We start from the raw sequence: 18,209 nt of genomic DNA on the forward strand, positions 1-18,209 counted from the left end.
ACACATTACACCACTGCTCCCATAGAAGTGGACTGAGAGGGATCACACATTACACCACTGCTCCCATAGAAGTGGACGGAGCGGGGTCACACATGACACCACTACTCCCATAGAAGTGGACGGAGCGGGGTCACACATGACATCACTGCTCAAATAGAAGTGGACGGAGCGGGGTCACACATGACACCACTGCTCCCATAGAAGTGGACTGAGCGGGGTTACACCTTACACCACTGCTCCCATAGAAGTGGACTGAGCGGGGTCACTTCTATGGGGGGAGGAGAGTTTTTGCTAAAAAAAAACACCAAAAACCTGTTGTCCAAGTATCAAGAATTCCACATATTCACAAAGATCAAATGGAATATACAGGACGGTGAGGAGTGTGTTTCCAAAGCATACAACCACGTGGAGGTCTGCGGAACTCAGAAAAGCCACAAAGGACCATCCATTGACGGTTGAATCAATCCAGGAGGGGAAAAGCCATTCCTTAGGTGAGAAATGGATTTTATTCTTGACTATTCTAAGAAAAGTAACATATAGTTTAAGTTTGTTCATAGTCATACAGATGCACAATTATGGTCTATTTGTATAGCCAATGTGAAGCAGAGAATCTTAGTATTGATAAAAGGTTTCTCTCTGTAAAAAAGTTAGAGAAAACTTCAAAATGTGATGCATATGGTCCGTGTGTACAATAATTTAGTCTTCGAAAAAACAGGTGGACACACAAGAGACCAGTCATACTGAGACACAAGACGCTGACGGGGATTACTTTGATTGTCCAAATTGTTTGATTTTGGCAGAACATATTGAACAATTGGAGGATCAAATTGATACTCGGACAGAGTTATTGTCCAAATTACACCAAGACATAAAAAAGGTTTCTGTTCATACAAGATCCAATAGTAAAAGTGAAGATAATGCCTCCACATCATTTGTACCTGACACACAAAGTCCAGATGTTTCAGGAGAAGCTTTACAGGGAAATGAATTACAAAGGAAAAAATTACATGACAGAGTAGCACGAATCAGGCTTAAAATACACGATCCATTAATGAAAATTGTAAGACATTCCAAAGTACAATGAGAAGATGGATGATTTTGATAATGCCGACATTTTTGAATCTAATAAAGATAAATTCAATGTTAATGATGAACAAAAAAGACAAGACATTCAGAGTTTGGTTACCCTCACATATGGCAAAAAGATTACAGACCACACACAGATTAAATGAGGATAATGAACTGATACATACTACAAAAGAAGACAGACTTAGACAATTGCTAGTATTTACCACAGGAGACATGCCCTCTCTTGACATTTTGCATCATTTGAGTGCGAGTATCCATGATGACCCGTTTGCTTTTTTGGTCAAATTTGAACAGGCCTATAGAATGGTGATGCCTGTTGGGTCTAATGAGGAACCAACATTGATGATCAAATTGTATGTAACAAAATTCAAGTACCTAGATCCTGTTTCAGTGCATTTGGCAAGTGTTCAGACATCATTGCAGGAGGCAACAACTTTTATCGACAAAATTAGGAGATCCATGAAGCGGAACCAGGTCAAGGCAAAAATAGCTGTAGTTCATGAGGAAAAAGATAGATAACTGACATCAGAAAAAACTCAACCAAAACCTAAACCCACATTAACATCTAGGAACAGAGATTACACTGAACATAGAGGTAAAAATATCACACAGAGGAGCAATATTAATTGTTATTTTTGTGGTATACCTGGACACTTAAAGTGTCAATGCAGAAAATTTTTGAGAGCAGAATCAGAGGCAGGTACATCGGGAACAGGTAAGCTTGGAAGGGAAAACTGACTTATTCCAAAATCATCCATCAAACCTTCCGCCCCTCCATTCCATTCTCCCACATCCCCTCACACTGACAATACACAAACACAGTCACCATATGCTCCATTAATCAGACAGATCAGAGAGATGACAGTGAAGGAGTCAAATTGCAGGGACAGTGCTTTTAAAAGACACTGATCTGCTCTCATCTCCATCTCTCTGACTAGCAAAGAACGCTCCCACACCCCATCCATTGGAATTTGTGACTAGTGTTACATTGGATGAATGTGGAAGACCATTTCTCAATGTGATTTTGGCAGAACAAAGTGCTGTGTTTTTTATTGATACAGGGGCACAATTAAGTGTTACTAACCTTGAGTTGATGGTAAAACCAGAATCTCCAAGTTGTAATATTATCGGATTCAGCTGAAAAGGAAAAACAAAAGCAAAGCTCGTTCCCAATGTTATGTTGGAAATACTTTGTTCTTTCAAAACAGGAATTGACATTTGGCATTGTCGTGATTCTGAAAATATACTTGCCATAGATTTTATGCAGAAATTTGGATGGGTAATTGATCTAGGGAATCAAGTGATCTGGAAAGATTCTAATGGACGTAAACCTGTAGTCATTGACCCTAGTGAATATAGCCATGTTGGAAGTATTTGCTTGAATGATGTTGTGTCATCAGATCATTTGTGGCCTGAAACTGGTGGTGATGAGGGACTGACTGAAATTGTACAATGTTTTCCTTCTCTTTGGGCTCAGTTCAGGAATGAGGTGGGTACAAAGAAGGATTTTGTTGTGAATGTAGAAGGACGTGATCCTCCTCCACAGCGTCAGTATAAATTGCCTCCAGATTCAATTGGTTCTATGTATAAGATCATACAGGAATTGCTAGCTCAAGGTGTCATACCTAAGGCTAACTCTGTAAGTAGCAATCCTTTATGGTGTGTATTGAAATCTGATGGTAGATATCGAATGATATTGGATTTGGGGATGTTTAATAAACATACTCCCAATGTTGCTCCCATTGTTGCAGATACTCATGACATGATGGCAAGGCTAAATGCAAAGGCAAAATATTTCTCTGTACTAGACATCAGTAATGTTTTTTTCAGTATACCTCTTGAAAAGAGTTGTCAGTACAAGTTTGCATTCACTTTCTTGGATGAACAATATCTGTTTTGCAGGTTACCTCTAGGAGCACATTTGTCACCTAGTGTTTTTCATCAGGCATTGGTGAAGGTATTATCCAGATTTTCTAGGCCTGATTGCATACTGCTATATGTGGATGATATTCTGTTGTCTACTGAGAATAAGGAGTCATGTGTTTCTCTTTTGACAGAATTGTTTGAACTGTTGTATGACGCAGGGTTGAAATTTAACACTAAAAAGGTCAAATTGATGCAGACCGAGGTCAGGTTTCTGGGAGTGTTGTTGAGTCCAGGAAAAAGACAGCCATTGCTGGAAAGAATAGAGGCAATCGCTTCTCTCCCAATCCCAACCACACACAAGGCATTGTGACATTTTTTGGGTCTTGTAAACTATTCTAGGAATTTCATTGAGGATTTTGCTGATAAGGCCAGGCCTTTGTACGATCTTTTGAAAGGTGAAAATAATGATTATTTTGGTCCTTGGGATGTTGAACAACAAACCTCATTTGAACAATTGAAAATGAATTTACATAATGCACCTGCTTTGTCCACAGTAGATCCTTCAGCTCCATTTGCTTTGCAAGTTCACACATCAGAGACAGCGGTGTCTGCTGTTCTGTTAAAATTGCAGGGAGAAGAGTGGAGAATTTTGGGCTATTTTTCTAAGCTTCTCTCATCTGTAGAAAGAGGTTTTGACATTTGTGCAAGACACTTGGTAGGCGTCTACTTTGCAGTCAAAGCAACTGAACACATTGTTGGTTTCAACCAAATTATTCTGCAAACTCCTCATTCTACACTAAAGCTTCTCTTTGAGAAAAATATCCCAGGTATCCCACATCAGAGATTTGCCCATTGGTTACTGTCATTGTCTTCCAATCAAATTGAGGTAGATTATAAGGCCAAATATGTTCTTCCTCAGTTGATGCAATATGAAGGGCAAACTCATGATTGTCTCCATTCTTTTCAGGATCCGATTCTATCACTTTTCAGACGGTAGGCCGAGGTAAGAGATGAAGCAGTCTTTGTAGATGGTTCCAGATTCTATTCAGATGGGCACTATTATACAGGATATGCCATTTTTTATCCCACAAGAAGACAGGTGGTAAAACAAAAGTTACTGAGTCATTTTCAGCTCAGAGGGTAGAGCTAGAAGCAGTAAGAATGGTGCTACAGCTGAATGAGGCTGACGATCAGTGTCCCATTGTAATCTACAGTGATAGCTCCTATGTTGTGAGATCATTGACAGATTACCTGTCAGTTTTGGAAAAAAGAGGCTGTAGATTCTTCTAACAAGACTCTTGTACATAGTGACACACTGAAAACAATTTTTGAGATAGCTTCAAAAACCCCTAACGGTTTTGCAATTGTCAAAGTTCATGCCCATAAAAAGTCTGATGATGATGATCTGTTGGAAATGCAACTGCAGATACGTTAGCCAAAGAGGCAGCCCTGATAGAAGTGTTTGAGCCTGAACCTCTCGAGGTTTCAGCAGTTCAAAGAACAGACACGCATATCCCTTCTTTTGCGGAAGAACAAGAAAAAGATACAAGTCTTGTTGCTTCCCGGGTTTTGTGTCATGACCTAAATGGGGACTTGCGTCCTGTTGTACCAAAACATCTACAGGATGAGTTCACGAGATATAATCATGACAGCTTGGGTCATTTGGGCCAACAGAAATTGTTAGGCATTCTCAGAGAGATTTTACTGGGAAAAGATGGAAGAGACTGTATGAAATATTGTTCAATCATGCCTCATTTGTGCCCAAATTAATCCAAGACAAAAAGGACAGAAATCGCCACTACTGCGAACCGCACCTGCAGATGGTCCATGGTCTACGTTACAAATAGACTATATTGGTTCATTACCATCAGGTAAAAATGGTCTCAGGTATGCATTGGTTGTAGTAGATGTTTTTTCTAAATGGGTTGAAATTTTACCTGTCAGGAAAGATGATGCTTTGTCTATAGCTAGAGCATTAGTTAATCGTGTCTTTTGTACTTGGGGGATCCCAAGAAAGATTACCTCTGATCGAGGAAGTCACTTCACAGGAAGAATCATGCGAGCAGTTTGTACTATTCTAGGGGTACAATAGTTTCATGTGCCTTACCATCCACAGTCTGCTGGTATTGTGGAAAGGATGAATAGGACAATAAAATCCAGAATTGCCAAAATGTTATTGGACAAAGGTAATACTTGGGTGGATGCCTTTTGTACTGTTGAGTGTTAGAGGAACAACTTCCTCCACAACTCCATTTACTCCTTTTGAACTATTGACAGGAAGGAAAATGCCATTAATTTTCCCACATGAACCATTTTTGTCCACACCTCAAAAAGATGCTGTTCCAAGGTCCAAATGGTTGCAATTGTTGCAGGAAAACTTGAAAACCTTTCTTCCACATGAATGCAGAGGATGGAGCCACCATATGAATCCAAATTCAAAAAAGGGGCTCTAGTCATGATTAAATCTTTCAGGAAGAGTGGACCTTGGGAAAGTAACTGGGAGGGTCCCTTTGAAATAATCGACACCATGGGACAAGTTATGATCCTAGTGCAACCAGCATCCAACATGGTTAAAAATATCCGCAGACAACAAAAGTTGTGGGTACACGTTGATCAATGCAAATTGTATATTGCAAAATAATGATACTGCATTTCTTTTAGGAAGAAATGGATTCCAATAAGAGCTGGAATACGGAATACCATGTCATTGATGGAAGGGATTCAACACCAATCCTTCAAGAAAAGAAAAGGTTTCCCAGGAAAAGCTACTATCTGATGGGAACCACATTTCTGCTACTTTGTACTATTTCAATTCTGATCTACACAGAAGACATTTTATATCATGGAACAAATACTAGTGAAGTGAATGGACATATCAAAGGAACTTTACATTCACGGAAACCAAGAGGATCAAGTATACAAAATCTAATAGATGAAGATAAGCCAGACGATGCAGTAGATATTACTGGGAACATTTGCATGGGTTATGATGTAAAATGCTGAATTGAGCTACACTTCATACACGACACTTAATATTACATGCCGCCATAGGATCTAAGTCTAAATTTACACAATTACAAGGAGATTAGATACATTATTAGATACATTATGTATCACATGGCATGACAGGCATATGGGAATGTAATCCTACAGATGTGTTATACTGGAATATAGAGATAAGAGGTGAAGAGAAAGCTGTGTGGTCGGGTGATATTCCTAATGATATGCTTGCAAAAGGGAAAGTTAGAACATCCGAAACAGAGATTATGTTAAAGACACAACTTTTGGGGAAATTTTTTATCCTTCATTACTTTCTATTACAGAAGGAGATGAAGATTGGGTAAAAACATGGAACTTCCAGCTAACCAGAGAATCAGTACAAGTATCTGTAGTTTTTACAGTAACAAATACTATCGCTCCAGAAGTAAGGGTTGCACCACAAGCAGTACATAGTCAAGAAAATATGTCGTCTCTTTTATTGAAATGCAACACAAGGTTAGAGTTACCTCCCGAGTCTTTGTTAACATGGACCAGAAACAAAATATTTTTGGGAAGTTTTTCAAATGGTCCAACAAATGTTATACATAGAAGTCAATATGGGAATGTGAGATGGTTGCATAAGAATTTTGATTTTTCTCTAGATAATCCATCTCCTAAGGATTCTGGACTTTACCAATGTTGTGTTTTAAGTAAAAATAATTACAAACAATGTAAAGATGTAAATGTTTGGTCAGCAGTAGATAATGTATGTACACAGACAAGGTTTCAACCATCTACTCCTTTCCAAATCAATCAATTCCAATCTAAACCTCTATTAAGGGATGGAGTGTTGATGACTATGGTCTGGACTTTTAACATGTGTAGTTGGAAAATCTCATCCAGATATCCCCAGTGTCAATCACATCTCATCAACATGGAGATGGGAATAGAACAATGGTTTGGGAGAAGAACGTCAACACAGGTTAGAAGTAAGAGGGGGATATTAGAAGGTATTTTGGGGGGATTAGGAACAGTGGGAAGTTTAATTAACACTATGGACATTCATACACTTAAATCAGATTTAGAAAATATTGGGTATATTGGAGGCAAAGGAGTAAAAAATTTGAAAAGTTTGCATCAACTCCTTGAGAAGATGGTTTTGAACACTGCTGCTGTGTTGGGATCTTCAGTGTCACATCTACAAGATGCTACTTTAGCTCTAATAGAAAGTGAACAGGAATCCCAAGTGGCCAGAGCATGTCTAGAAATTCAGATTGAATACTCCACCAATCTGAAAATGATTGCACAGGCATTGCAAAGTAGAATTACACCTTTAGGAATAATGTGAAATTTGCCTACAGAATATAATTTTGCGTTAAATCACACAGATTTGTGGGTAAATAAGTGGTTAGGATGTGAACAGAACATTTGTATAGGAACACTAATCCCAATATCGGGAAGAGAAGAAACCATGGTTCCTATTACTGTTCTGGGCATTCCTGTTAGTAATACACAATTACTATATTATCTATTACAGTACACAGATTTTGCATTTGATGGTACCAACACTGGACAATTAGACATTTCTTCATACTTACATTTTGTTTCTAAGGTAATGTGTCTACCTGGACAGGATAAAGTCATTTATAACTTGTGTTTCCATAATCATACCTCATGTCACGCTAGGGTTGAGAATGTGCACACGATACATGACTTGGTGACTCCAATAAGCTCAAACAAAATTTGTTTCCAAGTTATGTCAGAAAAAGAAGTTGTTTCTGTATTCTTCTCATCTTGTGTACATGCTGAAAATCTGACCATAGTTTTCACACTTCCCTCCGTACAATATAAACCTATCTCCAAGAAGGAAGTATTAATATTACGTCAATAGGGACAAGAAATCTGAAAATCCTTCCTATACAGTTCAGTTTGTCACAAATACACTGCTCAAAAAAATAAAGGGAAGACTTAAACAACAGAATATAACTCCAAGTAAATCAAACTTCTGTGAAATCAAACTGTCCACTTAGGAAGCAACACTGATTGACAATCAATTTCACATGCTGTTGTGCAAATGGAATAGACAATAGATGGAAATTATGGGCAATTATCAAGACACCCTCAATAAAGGAGTGGTTCTGCAGGTGGGGACCACAGACCACATCTCAGTACCAATGCTTTCTGGCTGATGTTTTGGTCATTTTTGAATGTTGGTTGTGCTTTCACACTCGTGATAGCACGAGACGGACTCTACAATCCACAGAAGTTGCTCAGGTAGTGCAGCTCATCCAGGATGGCACATCAATGCGAGCTGTGGCAAGAAGGTTTGCTCTGTCTGTCAGCTTAATGTCCAGAGGCTGGAGGCGCTACCAGGAGACAGGCCTGTACACCAGGAGATGTGGGAGGGGCCGTAGGAGGGCAACAACCCAGCAGCAGGACTGCTACCTCCGCCTTTGTGCAAGGAGGAACAGGAGGAGCACTGCCAGAACCCTGCAAAATGACCTCCAGCAGGCCACAAATGTGCATGTGTCTGCACAAACGGTTAGATACCGACTCCATGAGGGTGGTATGAGGGCCCGTCGTCCATATATGGGGGTTGCACTCACAGCCTAACACCGTGCAGGACGCTTGGCATTTGCCACAGAACACAACACCAGGATTAGCAAAGTATCAACTGGCGCCCTGTGCTCTTCACAGATGAAAGCAGGTTCACACTGAGCACATGTGACAGACGTGACAGAGTGTGGAGACGCTGTAGAGAGTGATCTGCTGCTTGCAACATCCTTCAGCATGACCGGTTTGGCAGTGGGTCAGTAATGCTGTGGGATGGCATTTCTTTGGAAGGACTTACAGCCCTCCATGTGCTCGCCAGAGGTAGCCTGACTGCCATTAGGTACCGAGATGAGATCCTCAGACCCCTTGTGAGACCATATGCTGGTGCGGTTGGCCCTGGGTTCCTCCTAATGCAGGACAATGCCAGACCTCATGTGGCTGGAGTGTTTCAGCAGTTCCTGCAAGATGAAGGCATTGAAGCTATGGACTGGCCCGCCCGTTCCCCACACCTGAATCCAATTGAGCACATCTGGGACATCATGTCTCTCCATCCACCAATGTCACGTTGCACCACAGACTGTCCAGGAGTTGGCGGATGCTTTAGTCCAGATCTGGGAGGAGATCCCACAGGAGACCATCCGCAACCTCATCAGGAGCATGCCCACGTGTTGTAGAGAGGTCATACAGGCACGTGGAGGCCACACAGAATACTGAGCCTCATTTTGACTTGTTTTAAGGTCGTTACATCAAAGTTGGATCAGCCTGTAGTGTGTTTTACTACTTTAATTTTGGGGGTGACTCCAAATCCAGGCCTCCATTGGTTAATAAATTTGATTTCCATTGATGATTTTTGTGTGATTTTGTTGTCAGCACCTTCAACTTTGTACAGAACAAAGTATTCAATGAGAATATTTCATTCATTCAGATCTAGGATGTGTTATTTGAGTGTTCCCTTTATTTTTTTGAGCAGTGTATATAATTTCCCTTGGGATATGTGGACAAATGAGATAAAGACAAAGGTTTGTTAAATTTGTTAACAAAACAACTAAAAGAAGCTGAAATTGTATTCAGACATGACCAAGGCCATTTAAATGATATTGAACATGAATGGACAAGTATGTCAGGCTCATCTTGGTGGAAAAATCTAGGAAGATCAGTAACTAGTTGGTCACAGTCTTCAGCAAAAATGGCTGCAGGAAGCGTATTAACAAATCCAATCATAATCATATTTATTTTGATCTTGCTGTGCATTTTTTATCAGATTTTTATGTGTAAAATTAAGAAAATATATTAAAAGATAAAGACAGAAATGAAAAAGGAAGATGGTCTTTATTTTTAATTTAGAAGTTTTTGGGAACTCAGATGACGTTCAATACAGGAGTTGATACAAGGTTTTCAGAATAAAGAATGAATGTGATACGAATGGTGAGAGAATGAGTTTAGGATTGATTATGATATTTCTTAAATCATAATCAGGGGGGACTGTAAAATATTAATCTCTAATGATAAAATAAATACATAATAAGAAACTTTGAAGCTCTGGTTCGAACCATATTCAGTTTTAAACATTTTTAGAGCGAGACTGAGGGGTTATTTTGAAGATCTTGGCAGAGACACCTGTTCTGTACGTCAAACCTATAGGACTCTTGTCAATATGGGTTATTTGGAGATAACTAATGATCCTTAAAGGTCACTAGCCATATGTTTAAAATATACCAACATAAAGTAATTGTGCACGTAGCCAAAAGGCATATTCCATGAGTTACTAGTTTTGTTCTAACATGGTAGAAGTTACTAATATACCAGAAAGCCGCCATATTGGGTTATGAAACTGTAAAAATAATCTCCAATGTATGTCTATGAGGCGAGATGGTATATAAGGAGAGCCAGACATGAATGGGCAGCTGTCTCATACCTTGAGAATCTCCACCACGGACCATCTCATGCTGTATACTTAACAACTTATGAATGTTGTTTTCTCTCTTATAACCTGATACTTCTTTCTGTGCTATCAACTATTTTTTTCCTTATTTTGTAACCACTTTTGAATAAACCTTAAACAAGCTTTTGTTTTATCCACACAATTCAATATTGCTTTCCTTCCAATCCTCACTGTACTCTTACTCCAATGTAAGCGTTATATTTGTAACAGTGATGGAAAAGTATCATAGTCTTTAGTAAGTGGGCAGCTCCTCACACCTCGTACACACGCGGCTCCACTCCGTACACACGGCTCTGCTCCATACACCTCAAACACATGGCTCCGCACACCTCGTACATGCGCGCCTCCGCTCCGCACACCTTGTACAAGCGTACACCTCCACTCTGTACACCTCAAACACATGGCTCCTCACACCTCGTACACACGGCTCCGCTCCATACACCTCAAACACATGGCTCCGCACACCTCGTACATGCGCACCTCCGCTCCGTACACCTCGTACACACGCGGCTCCGCTCCATACACCTCGTACACACGCGTCTCCGCTCCGTACACCTCGTACACACGCGGCTCCGCTCCGTACACCTCGTACACACGCGGCTCCGCTCCGTACACCTCGTACACACGCGGCTCCGCTCCGTACACCTCGTACACACGCGGCTCCGCTCCGTACACCTCGTACACACACGCCTCCACTCTGTACACCTCAAACACATGGCTCCTCACACCTCGTACACACGGCTCCGCTCCATACACCTCAAACACATGGCTCCGCACACCTCGTACATGCGCACCTCCGCTCCGTACACCTCGTACACACGCGGCTCCGCTCCGTACACCTCGTACACGCGCGGCTCCGCTCCGTACACCTCGTACACGCGCGGCTCCGCTCCGTACACCTCGTACACGCGCGGCTCCGCTCCGTACACCTCGTACACGCGCGGCTCCGCTCCGTACACCTCGTACACGCGCGGCTCCACTCCGTACACCTCGTACACGCGCGGCTCCGCTCCGTACACCTCGTACACGCGCGGCTCCGCTCCGTACACCTCGTACACGCGCGGCTCCACTCCGTACACCTCGTACACGCGCGGCTCCGCTCCGTACACCTCGTACACGCGCGGCTCCGCTCCGTACACCTCGTACACGCGCGGCTCCGCTCCGTACACCTCGTACACGCGCGGCTCCACTCCGTACACCTCGTACACACGCGGCTCCGCTCCGTACACCTCGTACACACGCGGCTCTGCTACATCCACACTGTAAACCCCTCCTGACCCCACACATAAACTTCAGCTCATCCAGCACCATGACAACCAGCACAGCAGAGTCCTGCATCAACTGAGGCCCCTGATCATGTGACCCCTGACTCCTCCCCTCCTGTGACCTCATCACAGGTCCTGTGCGCACAGAGCAGCCATATATGTGGTGGCGGCTCTGCAGGTGGAGGTATGTGGAGACCCCCATTACTGGGCGCAGGGGGCATTAACCCCTTCAGCACGGAGACTCTTTTGGGGTCTTGTGTTGCCCCTTTATAAGAATCATAAGGTTTTTGTTCTGTTTCCTGTAATAGATACATACGACCCAACTATGGAGACAGGAAGGGAGGAAACGTATTGTTCTCATAGTACAGGACCCCTTTACTGCCCCACAGTGTAATGCCCCCATTATGCCCCTTATGCAGGATGTATGATGCCCCCACAAGTGTAATGCCCCCATTATGCTACTTATACAGTATGAATGATGCACCCACACAGTGTAATGCCCCCATTATGCCCCTTATGCAGTGTGTATGATGCCCCCCACAGTAAAATGTTCCCCCAGTACCACCTGAGGTTTTACAGTTGGAATAATCCCTCTGGAGTTGGTTTTCCTTTTGCCTGCTCCCCTCGAGCATGTATACATGCATGAAGGGGAGCAGGCCTTACTAGATATCGAGGCTTTGTACAGTAATATACCACATGAGGATGGTATCAGAGGGGTAAGACGTTTCTTGAAATCGAGATCAATAGAGTGTAGCAGACATAATGACTTCATGGACAATCTTCTAAAATTCACTCTTACTCATAACTTCTTTCTTTTTGACAGGAAGTACTTCCACCAGCTCAGGGGTACTGCGATGGGGAGCCCCTGTGCCCCCTCGTATGCTAATCTATTCCTGTGCTGGTGGGAGGAAACCACAATATTCAGGGATGATCATAAGTGGTGGCATCCATATATTGGGGTATGGTATAGATATATTCACAAAATTTTTCTAATCTGGTCAGGGACGAGTGAAAAGTTTATTGAATTTGTTAGGGAACTCAACGTCAATAGAGTGGGCCTGAGATTTATATCAGAATTCAACTATTACCAGTTGCCTTTCCTGAATGTACCAATCAAGAAAGTACGGGATAAGACCATAGGGACACTCATCTATCAAAAACCTGCAAGCACTAATAAACTATTGAAGTGGGATAGTCACCACCCCATCCTCCTTAAAAAAAAGCAATATCCAAGGGCCAATTTTTACGGTTGAGAAGAGACTGCTTTAATGTCACAAATTTTAATATACAGGCAATAGACATGAACACAAGATTCATGAAAAAAAGGGTACCAACAGTACATTTTGGATTCCGCACGATTGTTTGCAGAAAATCGGGAGAGACAGACATTCCTCTATAGCTAACCAAGAGAGCAAGAAAAAGATGGGATAACACGAGTAATAGGAATTTAAAACAATCAGAGTGACCATATCTTTAATATCCTCAGAAAACCCTGGCCGACCTGGACCTGAGGGTGCTGTGGGATCTACTCCCACAATACGTTTCAGAAAGGGTTGGTCAATTAGGGACTGTTTAGTGCATATTTTCGATAAAAACCTGCACCCAAGTGGACTTGGCTGGATAGAAGAACCTCGAGAAAGTTGTATATGTAATTGGATGAGACCATGTAAATATTTCTCGAGTTCCTCTACAGGTAAAATCTTTTTCCAGAGGGATTATTCCAACTGTAAAACCTCAGGACTTTTATATATGGCCACATGCACCTGTCCCCTAGATTATGTATGCACGACCAAGAGTTAGTATAGGAGGAGGGTGGGGGGCATTTGGGCAAAATACACCATGGTCGGGACACCCCATTAGTGAGACACATGAACAGTGCACATTGAGGTGAAACAAGAGACATCTCCTTTTGCATCATTGAGATGGTTAAACCCAATGTGAGAGGAGGTGATCTCAATACATGTGTAGTCAAAAAGGAAAGTGAGTGGATTTCCAGACTGGATTCACTAGCCCCTAAGGGACTGAATGAACAAATTTCCTATGCCTGTTTTGTATGAATACAGCCCCATTCTGGATTACATTTTTGGATTTTATACTCTACCCATTGCTACTCAGTTCCCTGTGAATGAGGTTCACATATTGTTTTACTTCATCGAGAGATCTGAGCTTCTATATCAGAATTATTTCTTATCAGTTATATCCCACTTATACTATTAAGTAACTAACAAGTGTGGTGTTCCTTGTGTATGTCTAATTATGCAATGGGGGTTAAATTTGACCATTTAGGAATTTACTGTGGGCCACCATCCCATATTTTCTGTAGTGATAAAGTAGATCTACATGCCTATTGCATGATGGGAGGATGTGCAATACTTGTTTTTAGTCTCCCATGACGCTGATCTCAGAGATAGGATTTTTCTGTTGGTGGAATGCAATCCAATATCATATGTGCTCCGGTGTGGAGTGCAGACATCTAGGCATGCGCAATCGCGGACAATGATCCTACATGTGCTCCGGTGTGGAATTATAACTACGGCCATGCGCAGTCACAGGTATGAGTGGCTTGGCCGCAATCAGTTTATCTAGCATTTCAGTGTAAAGCACGTCACTTCCCAACATGCACACTAGGGGATGGACATTATCGGTCCTCTAGCTCATGAGAAGTAGCGTAGGTGCAGTACATTATTGTAGACAGACTCCATTCTGTATATCCTGTGACAATTCACCTCTAGGAATGGGAATGGGCCTCCTAGTCTGGGAGGGGTTTTGGATGAATTGGGCTATTTAAACATGGACACCTGGCTATTAGGCACACTATGCTGAACATCATGAATTATCATCCCAGTATCAAGCCTCCTGATGAACCTGTTGGGGGAAATGCGTTGAGGTGGATTATTGAAACATTTTCTGAGTACCATACCCTTTTCTTTATACATATAGTAGGGGTTTTACTCACTTGGATGCGACGGGAGGAAAATATGAGGCATGTTCCTTTAAAAGTTCATGTGGGTTTATGGCTTCATAAACCCAGAAGCCAAACATAAAAGCAAATAGCCTTTAGATGAGGCAAACAAAGTAAATGTCCTTAGCAGGTCTCTGCTCAGCCAGGCCTGTGTGCCACACAAGCTGGGGTAGCGTCCAGTGTCCTGGCTTGGTCTGAAGACAAACATACACAGTAGGCCTTCTACCTCCAAACACACAGACCATGTGCCAAACAACTGACTTCATTTTATAGGCTGTTAACCACATCCAGAGGTGAGGTATGTGGGTAGCTGGACCCGCCCATTCTCTCCTAGCTACCTGTAACCCGGCTCCCAGGTGCACCGAACAATCCTCTTAGTGCTTATGTGCCCTAGAGAAACACTCCGGGTTACATCACAGAGACTAGCCATCTCTGTGACACATATCTCCCATCGACTATGCGACCACTAGCCACCTTACAATACCTTGATATGTATCTGGTTTTATGACTACCCCACGGCTGATTAAAGGGAATCTGTCACCCCCTGGGACTTATCTGACTTCTACTATGGGCATACAGGTCATAGCAATGTGAATCTATACATCTATGCCTCATATTAGAGTTTCTTTTGCTGTGAAATGGCTTTTTATTCAGTGAAGATTCCAATGCTTGCTGGCCGGGGGACGGGAAGAAATCCCCGCCTACTGTGTTAATTAAAATATTTCCCACCTCCCCTGCACGTCACAGTGCCCTGTGACGTGCAGTCACCATGTCCAGATCCCACGACTGCGCGCTTTTTACGGTAGTGACGAACTTGTACTGTGTACTAAGCAGTTATAGTACTGAAGGGATCTTGTGCCCAGGCGCCGGGAAGTCACCATGACTCTCCAGTGCCTGTGCACAAGATCCCTGCAGCACTATGATTGCCTAGTACACAGTACCACTGTGCCTTCCGTAAGAAGTGAAGTGCGCGGGACCTGGACATGGTGACTACACGTCACAGGGCATTTCTTCCCGGCCCGCAAGCATCGGAATCTTCACTGAATAAAAAGCCTTTTCACAGCAAACAGACCTCTAATATGGGCCATACAGGTAAGTATAGATTCACATTTCTATCACCTGTATGCCCATATTAGAGGTCAGATAAGTCCCAGTGAGTGACAGATTCCCTTTAATCAGCTATGGGGTAGTCGTTGAAGTGGATTCCCTTTAATAAATACTCACTTAGCCCCATTCTTGGTGCAGGTACTAATGAATCCAGGACCTATGAGATTTTTACCAAATGATAGTTGGATAGTTAGGGGTGTATCATCCATAGCGTCGGCCCATACGGCCACTATGGTGCCCGTGAAAAAACACAGATTTTGAGCTTGGTTTAAATTGGTATCCATGCAGCACATAGACGCATGTTTACTATGGCCATAAATCAGAAAAAAACTATAAAGAAAAATTATCATAAACCCTACTGTAAATAAATAAATAAAAAGCAAAAGTGCGTTTAAATAAATTAGGGTTCTTATCAACACTGTTTTTGATCAAAAATAGCATGAAAGCTATCCCACCATAGCAAGGTGCACCCATTCGAGATAGTCCTACTCTGTATAATATTAAAAACCTTACCATGTGTGAAAGCCTCAAACTTCTGTGTGTGAATCAGACATGAGATCTAACGTGATAGAAGATTACAGTCCGGGGAAGACGGAAAACATTCATATAGACGACCGGTGGAGATGTAGTCAGTGAAGCACTCTAGCCAAATATCTTTCTACAGCCGTAGTAGAAGATGAAGATGTCGTCCTATTCATGAAGTAATTATTTCTCATGTCACGTGTAATGAATATCTCCTGCAGTATTGCTAATGCCGACTGCAGTGTCGGTAAATGAGACGAGAATTAGCATTATGGAAGATGAGTCTTTGAGAAACGAGTTCAGCTACAGACTCCAAGGAAGAAACTGCTTGTTGTCTGTGGCCTAAAATATATAGGTTTTATTACTAGATGTAAAGAAGAAAACTAAATACTGTAAAATGATATATCTCCTCATATGTTTTCCCTTATTATCTCCAGTAATTGTGTAATTACACAGTATTTTTATGATGTTACATTGGCTAATCATCTTCTCATTCAGGTCCCTACAATATCGGATGCTCTCAGTGAAGATCTTCTATATAAGAGAATTTTCCTTATGGACCCATCAAAGATGGGTATGGACAGAGACAAGATGGCGGAGAGGATATTGTGCCTCACCCTAGAGATCCTCTTCCGACTTACTGGAGAGGTGAGAGATTCTGATGACGTCACATTACCTCATTCTTATCTATGGGAGTTACAGATGGACAGAACTTGAGAGGTGAGGACTCTGGAAATGTCTGTAGTGAGATTTAATAATTTGTCTCTCCATAACCAGCATTACACCATAGTGAAGAAGACCTCTAGTGGGCGCTGTCAGGCCCCTGTGTCTGAGGGATGGGGAAGACCACAGAGCCCAATCACCGGGGCTCCATCTCATCCCCTGATACATGAGGACATCAATGACCAGAAGATCCTAGAACTCACCTACAAGATGATTGAGCTGCTGACTGGAGAGGTGACACTGCTGGGAATGCTGGGACATTATACAGTAACGCTATGAAGGGATCGGGGGGATGACTGTATCATTGTATGTGTCAGGTTCCTATAAGATGTCAGGATGTCGCTGTCTATTTCTCCATGGAGGAGTGGGAGTATTTAGAAGGACACAAAGATTTGTACAAAGACATCATGATGGAGGTTCCCCAGCCCCTCACATCTCCATGTAAGAGACAGGACTAAATACACACGGCCTATAATTATCTGTATGTAAAGAATTAATTCAGTCCCTGTATGTGTTTCCTCCAGATCTATCCAGTAAGAGGACAACACCAGAGAGATGTCCACGTCCTCTTCTTCCACTGGACTGTAAACAAGAAGATCCCAGTGTTCCTCAGGATCATCAGGTAGATGGAGAGAAAGTGTCATGAGATCTCCCCTATGATGTGTAGACGGCTGTGAAGGTCTTGTGTTCAGTCTTGTTTTATCCACCAGTATTATGTGTTTTCTATTTGTGTAATGAGAACGGTGGAGATGGCAGGATTAGAGTTGATCATAGATGTGACTTCTCATCTGTTTGTGACTTTTACAATATTTGTTTCAGGGTGAAGATCTGACCCATATTAATACTACAGAGACATATGTGAGGGGTGATGAGCGGTGTAAAGAGGAGATTCCTACATATGACTACCCAGGTGAGTACTGACCACTAAATGCAGAGAAGTCATAGATTCTTCTCAGTCACCGGCTGTGGCTGCTTTATCAGTGGTGGAGTCCGGCCGTATCACAATCGTGTGATCACCATTTTGCCTCTAGACCACAACATTCTCTTCCACCCAAAACTGACTACACAGGTGAGTAGTAACCACTAGTAACGAGCGAGTGTATTTGTTAATATTCGCTTTTCACACTGATAGTACGGTATTCGGGTTACTCGTTATTCTGCGAGTATTTGTGTACTCGCCTCGCTATATTCGGATGTCCCG

At 42.2% G+C, this 18,209-nt stretch overlaps 2 protein-coding genes across 2 annotated transcripts in view; both read left to right on the top strand.

The window, feature by feature from the left end:
• The window catches only part of LOC141182896 (uncharacterized), a 90,283-nt gene that overhangs the window by 55,624 nt on the left and 16,450 nt on the right, over positions 1-18,209 (top strand). The window contains exons 2-7 of the mRNA XM_073661011.1: positions 2,346-2,636; positions 3,639-3,782; positions 3,923-3,958; positions 5,783-5,946; positions 16,784-16,933; positions 17,063-17,242. Coding sequence (XP_073517112.1) covers positions 2,346-2,636; positions 3,639-3,782; positions 3,923-3,958; positions 5,783-5,946; positions 16,784-16,933; positions 17,063-17,242 — 965 coding nt within the window. The remainder of the gene's footprint in view (positions 1-2,345; positions 2,637-3,638; positions 3,783-3,922; positions 3,959-5,782; positions 5,947-16,783; positions 16,934-17,062; positions 17,243-18,209) is intronic.
• The window catches only part of LOC141182811 (gastrula zinc finger protein XlCGF66.1-like), a 257,706-nt gene continuing 251,303 nt past the window's right edge, over positions 11,807-18,209 (top strand). The window contains exon 1 of the mRNA XM_073660934.1: positions 11,807-11,878. The gene's annotated coding sequence lies outside the window, so the exon portion shown is untranslated. The remainder of the gene's footprint in view (positions 11,879-18,209) is intronic.

The sequence above is a fragment of the Phyllobates terribilis genome, unplaced genomic scaffold (assembly GCF_046119375.1).
Source record: "Phyllobates terribilis strain yellow unplaced genomic scaffold, ASM4611937v1 Scaffold_36__1_contigs__length_13169755, whole genome shotgun sequence".
Lineage (NCBI taxonomy): Eukaryota > Metazoa > Chordata > Amphibia > Anura > Dendrobatidae > Phyllobates > Phyllobates terribilis.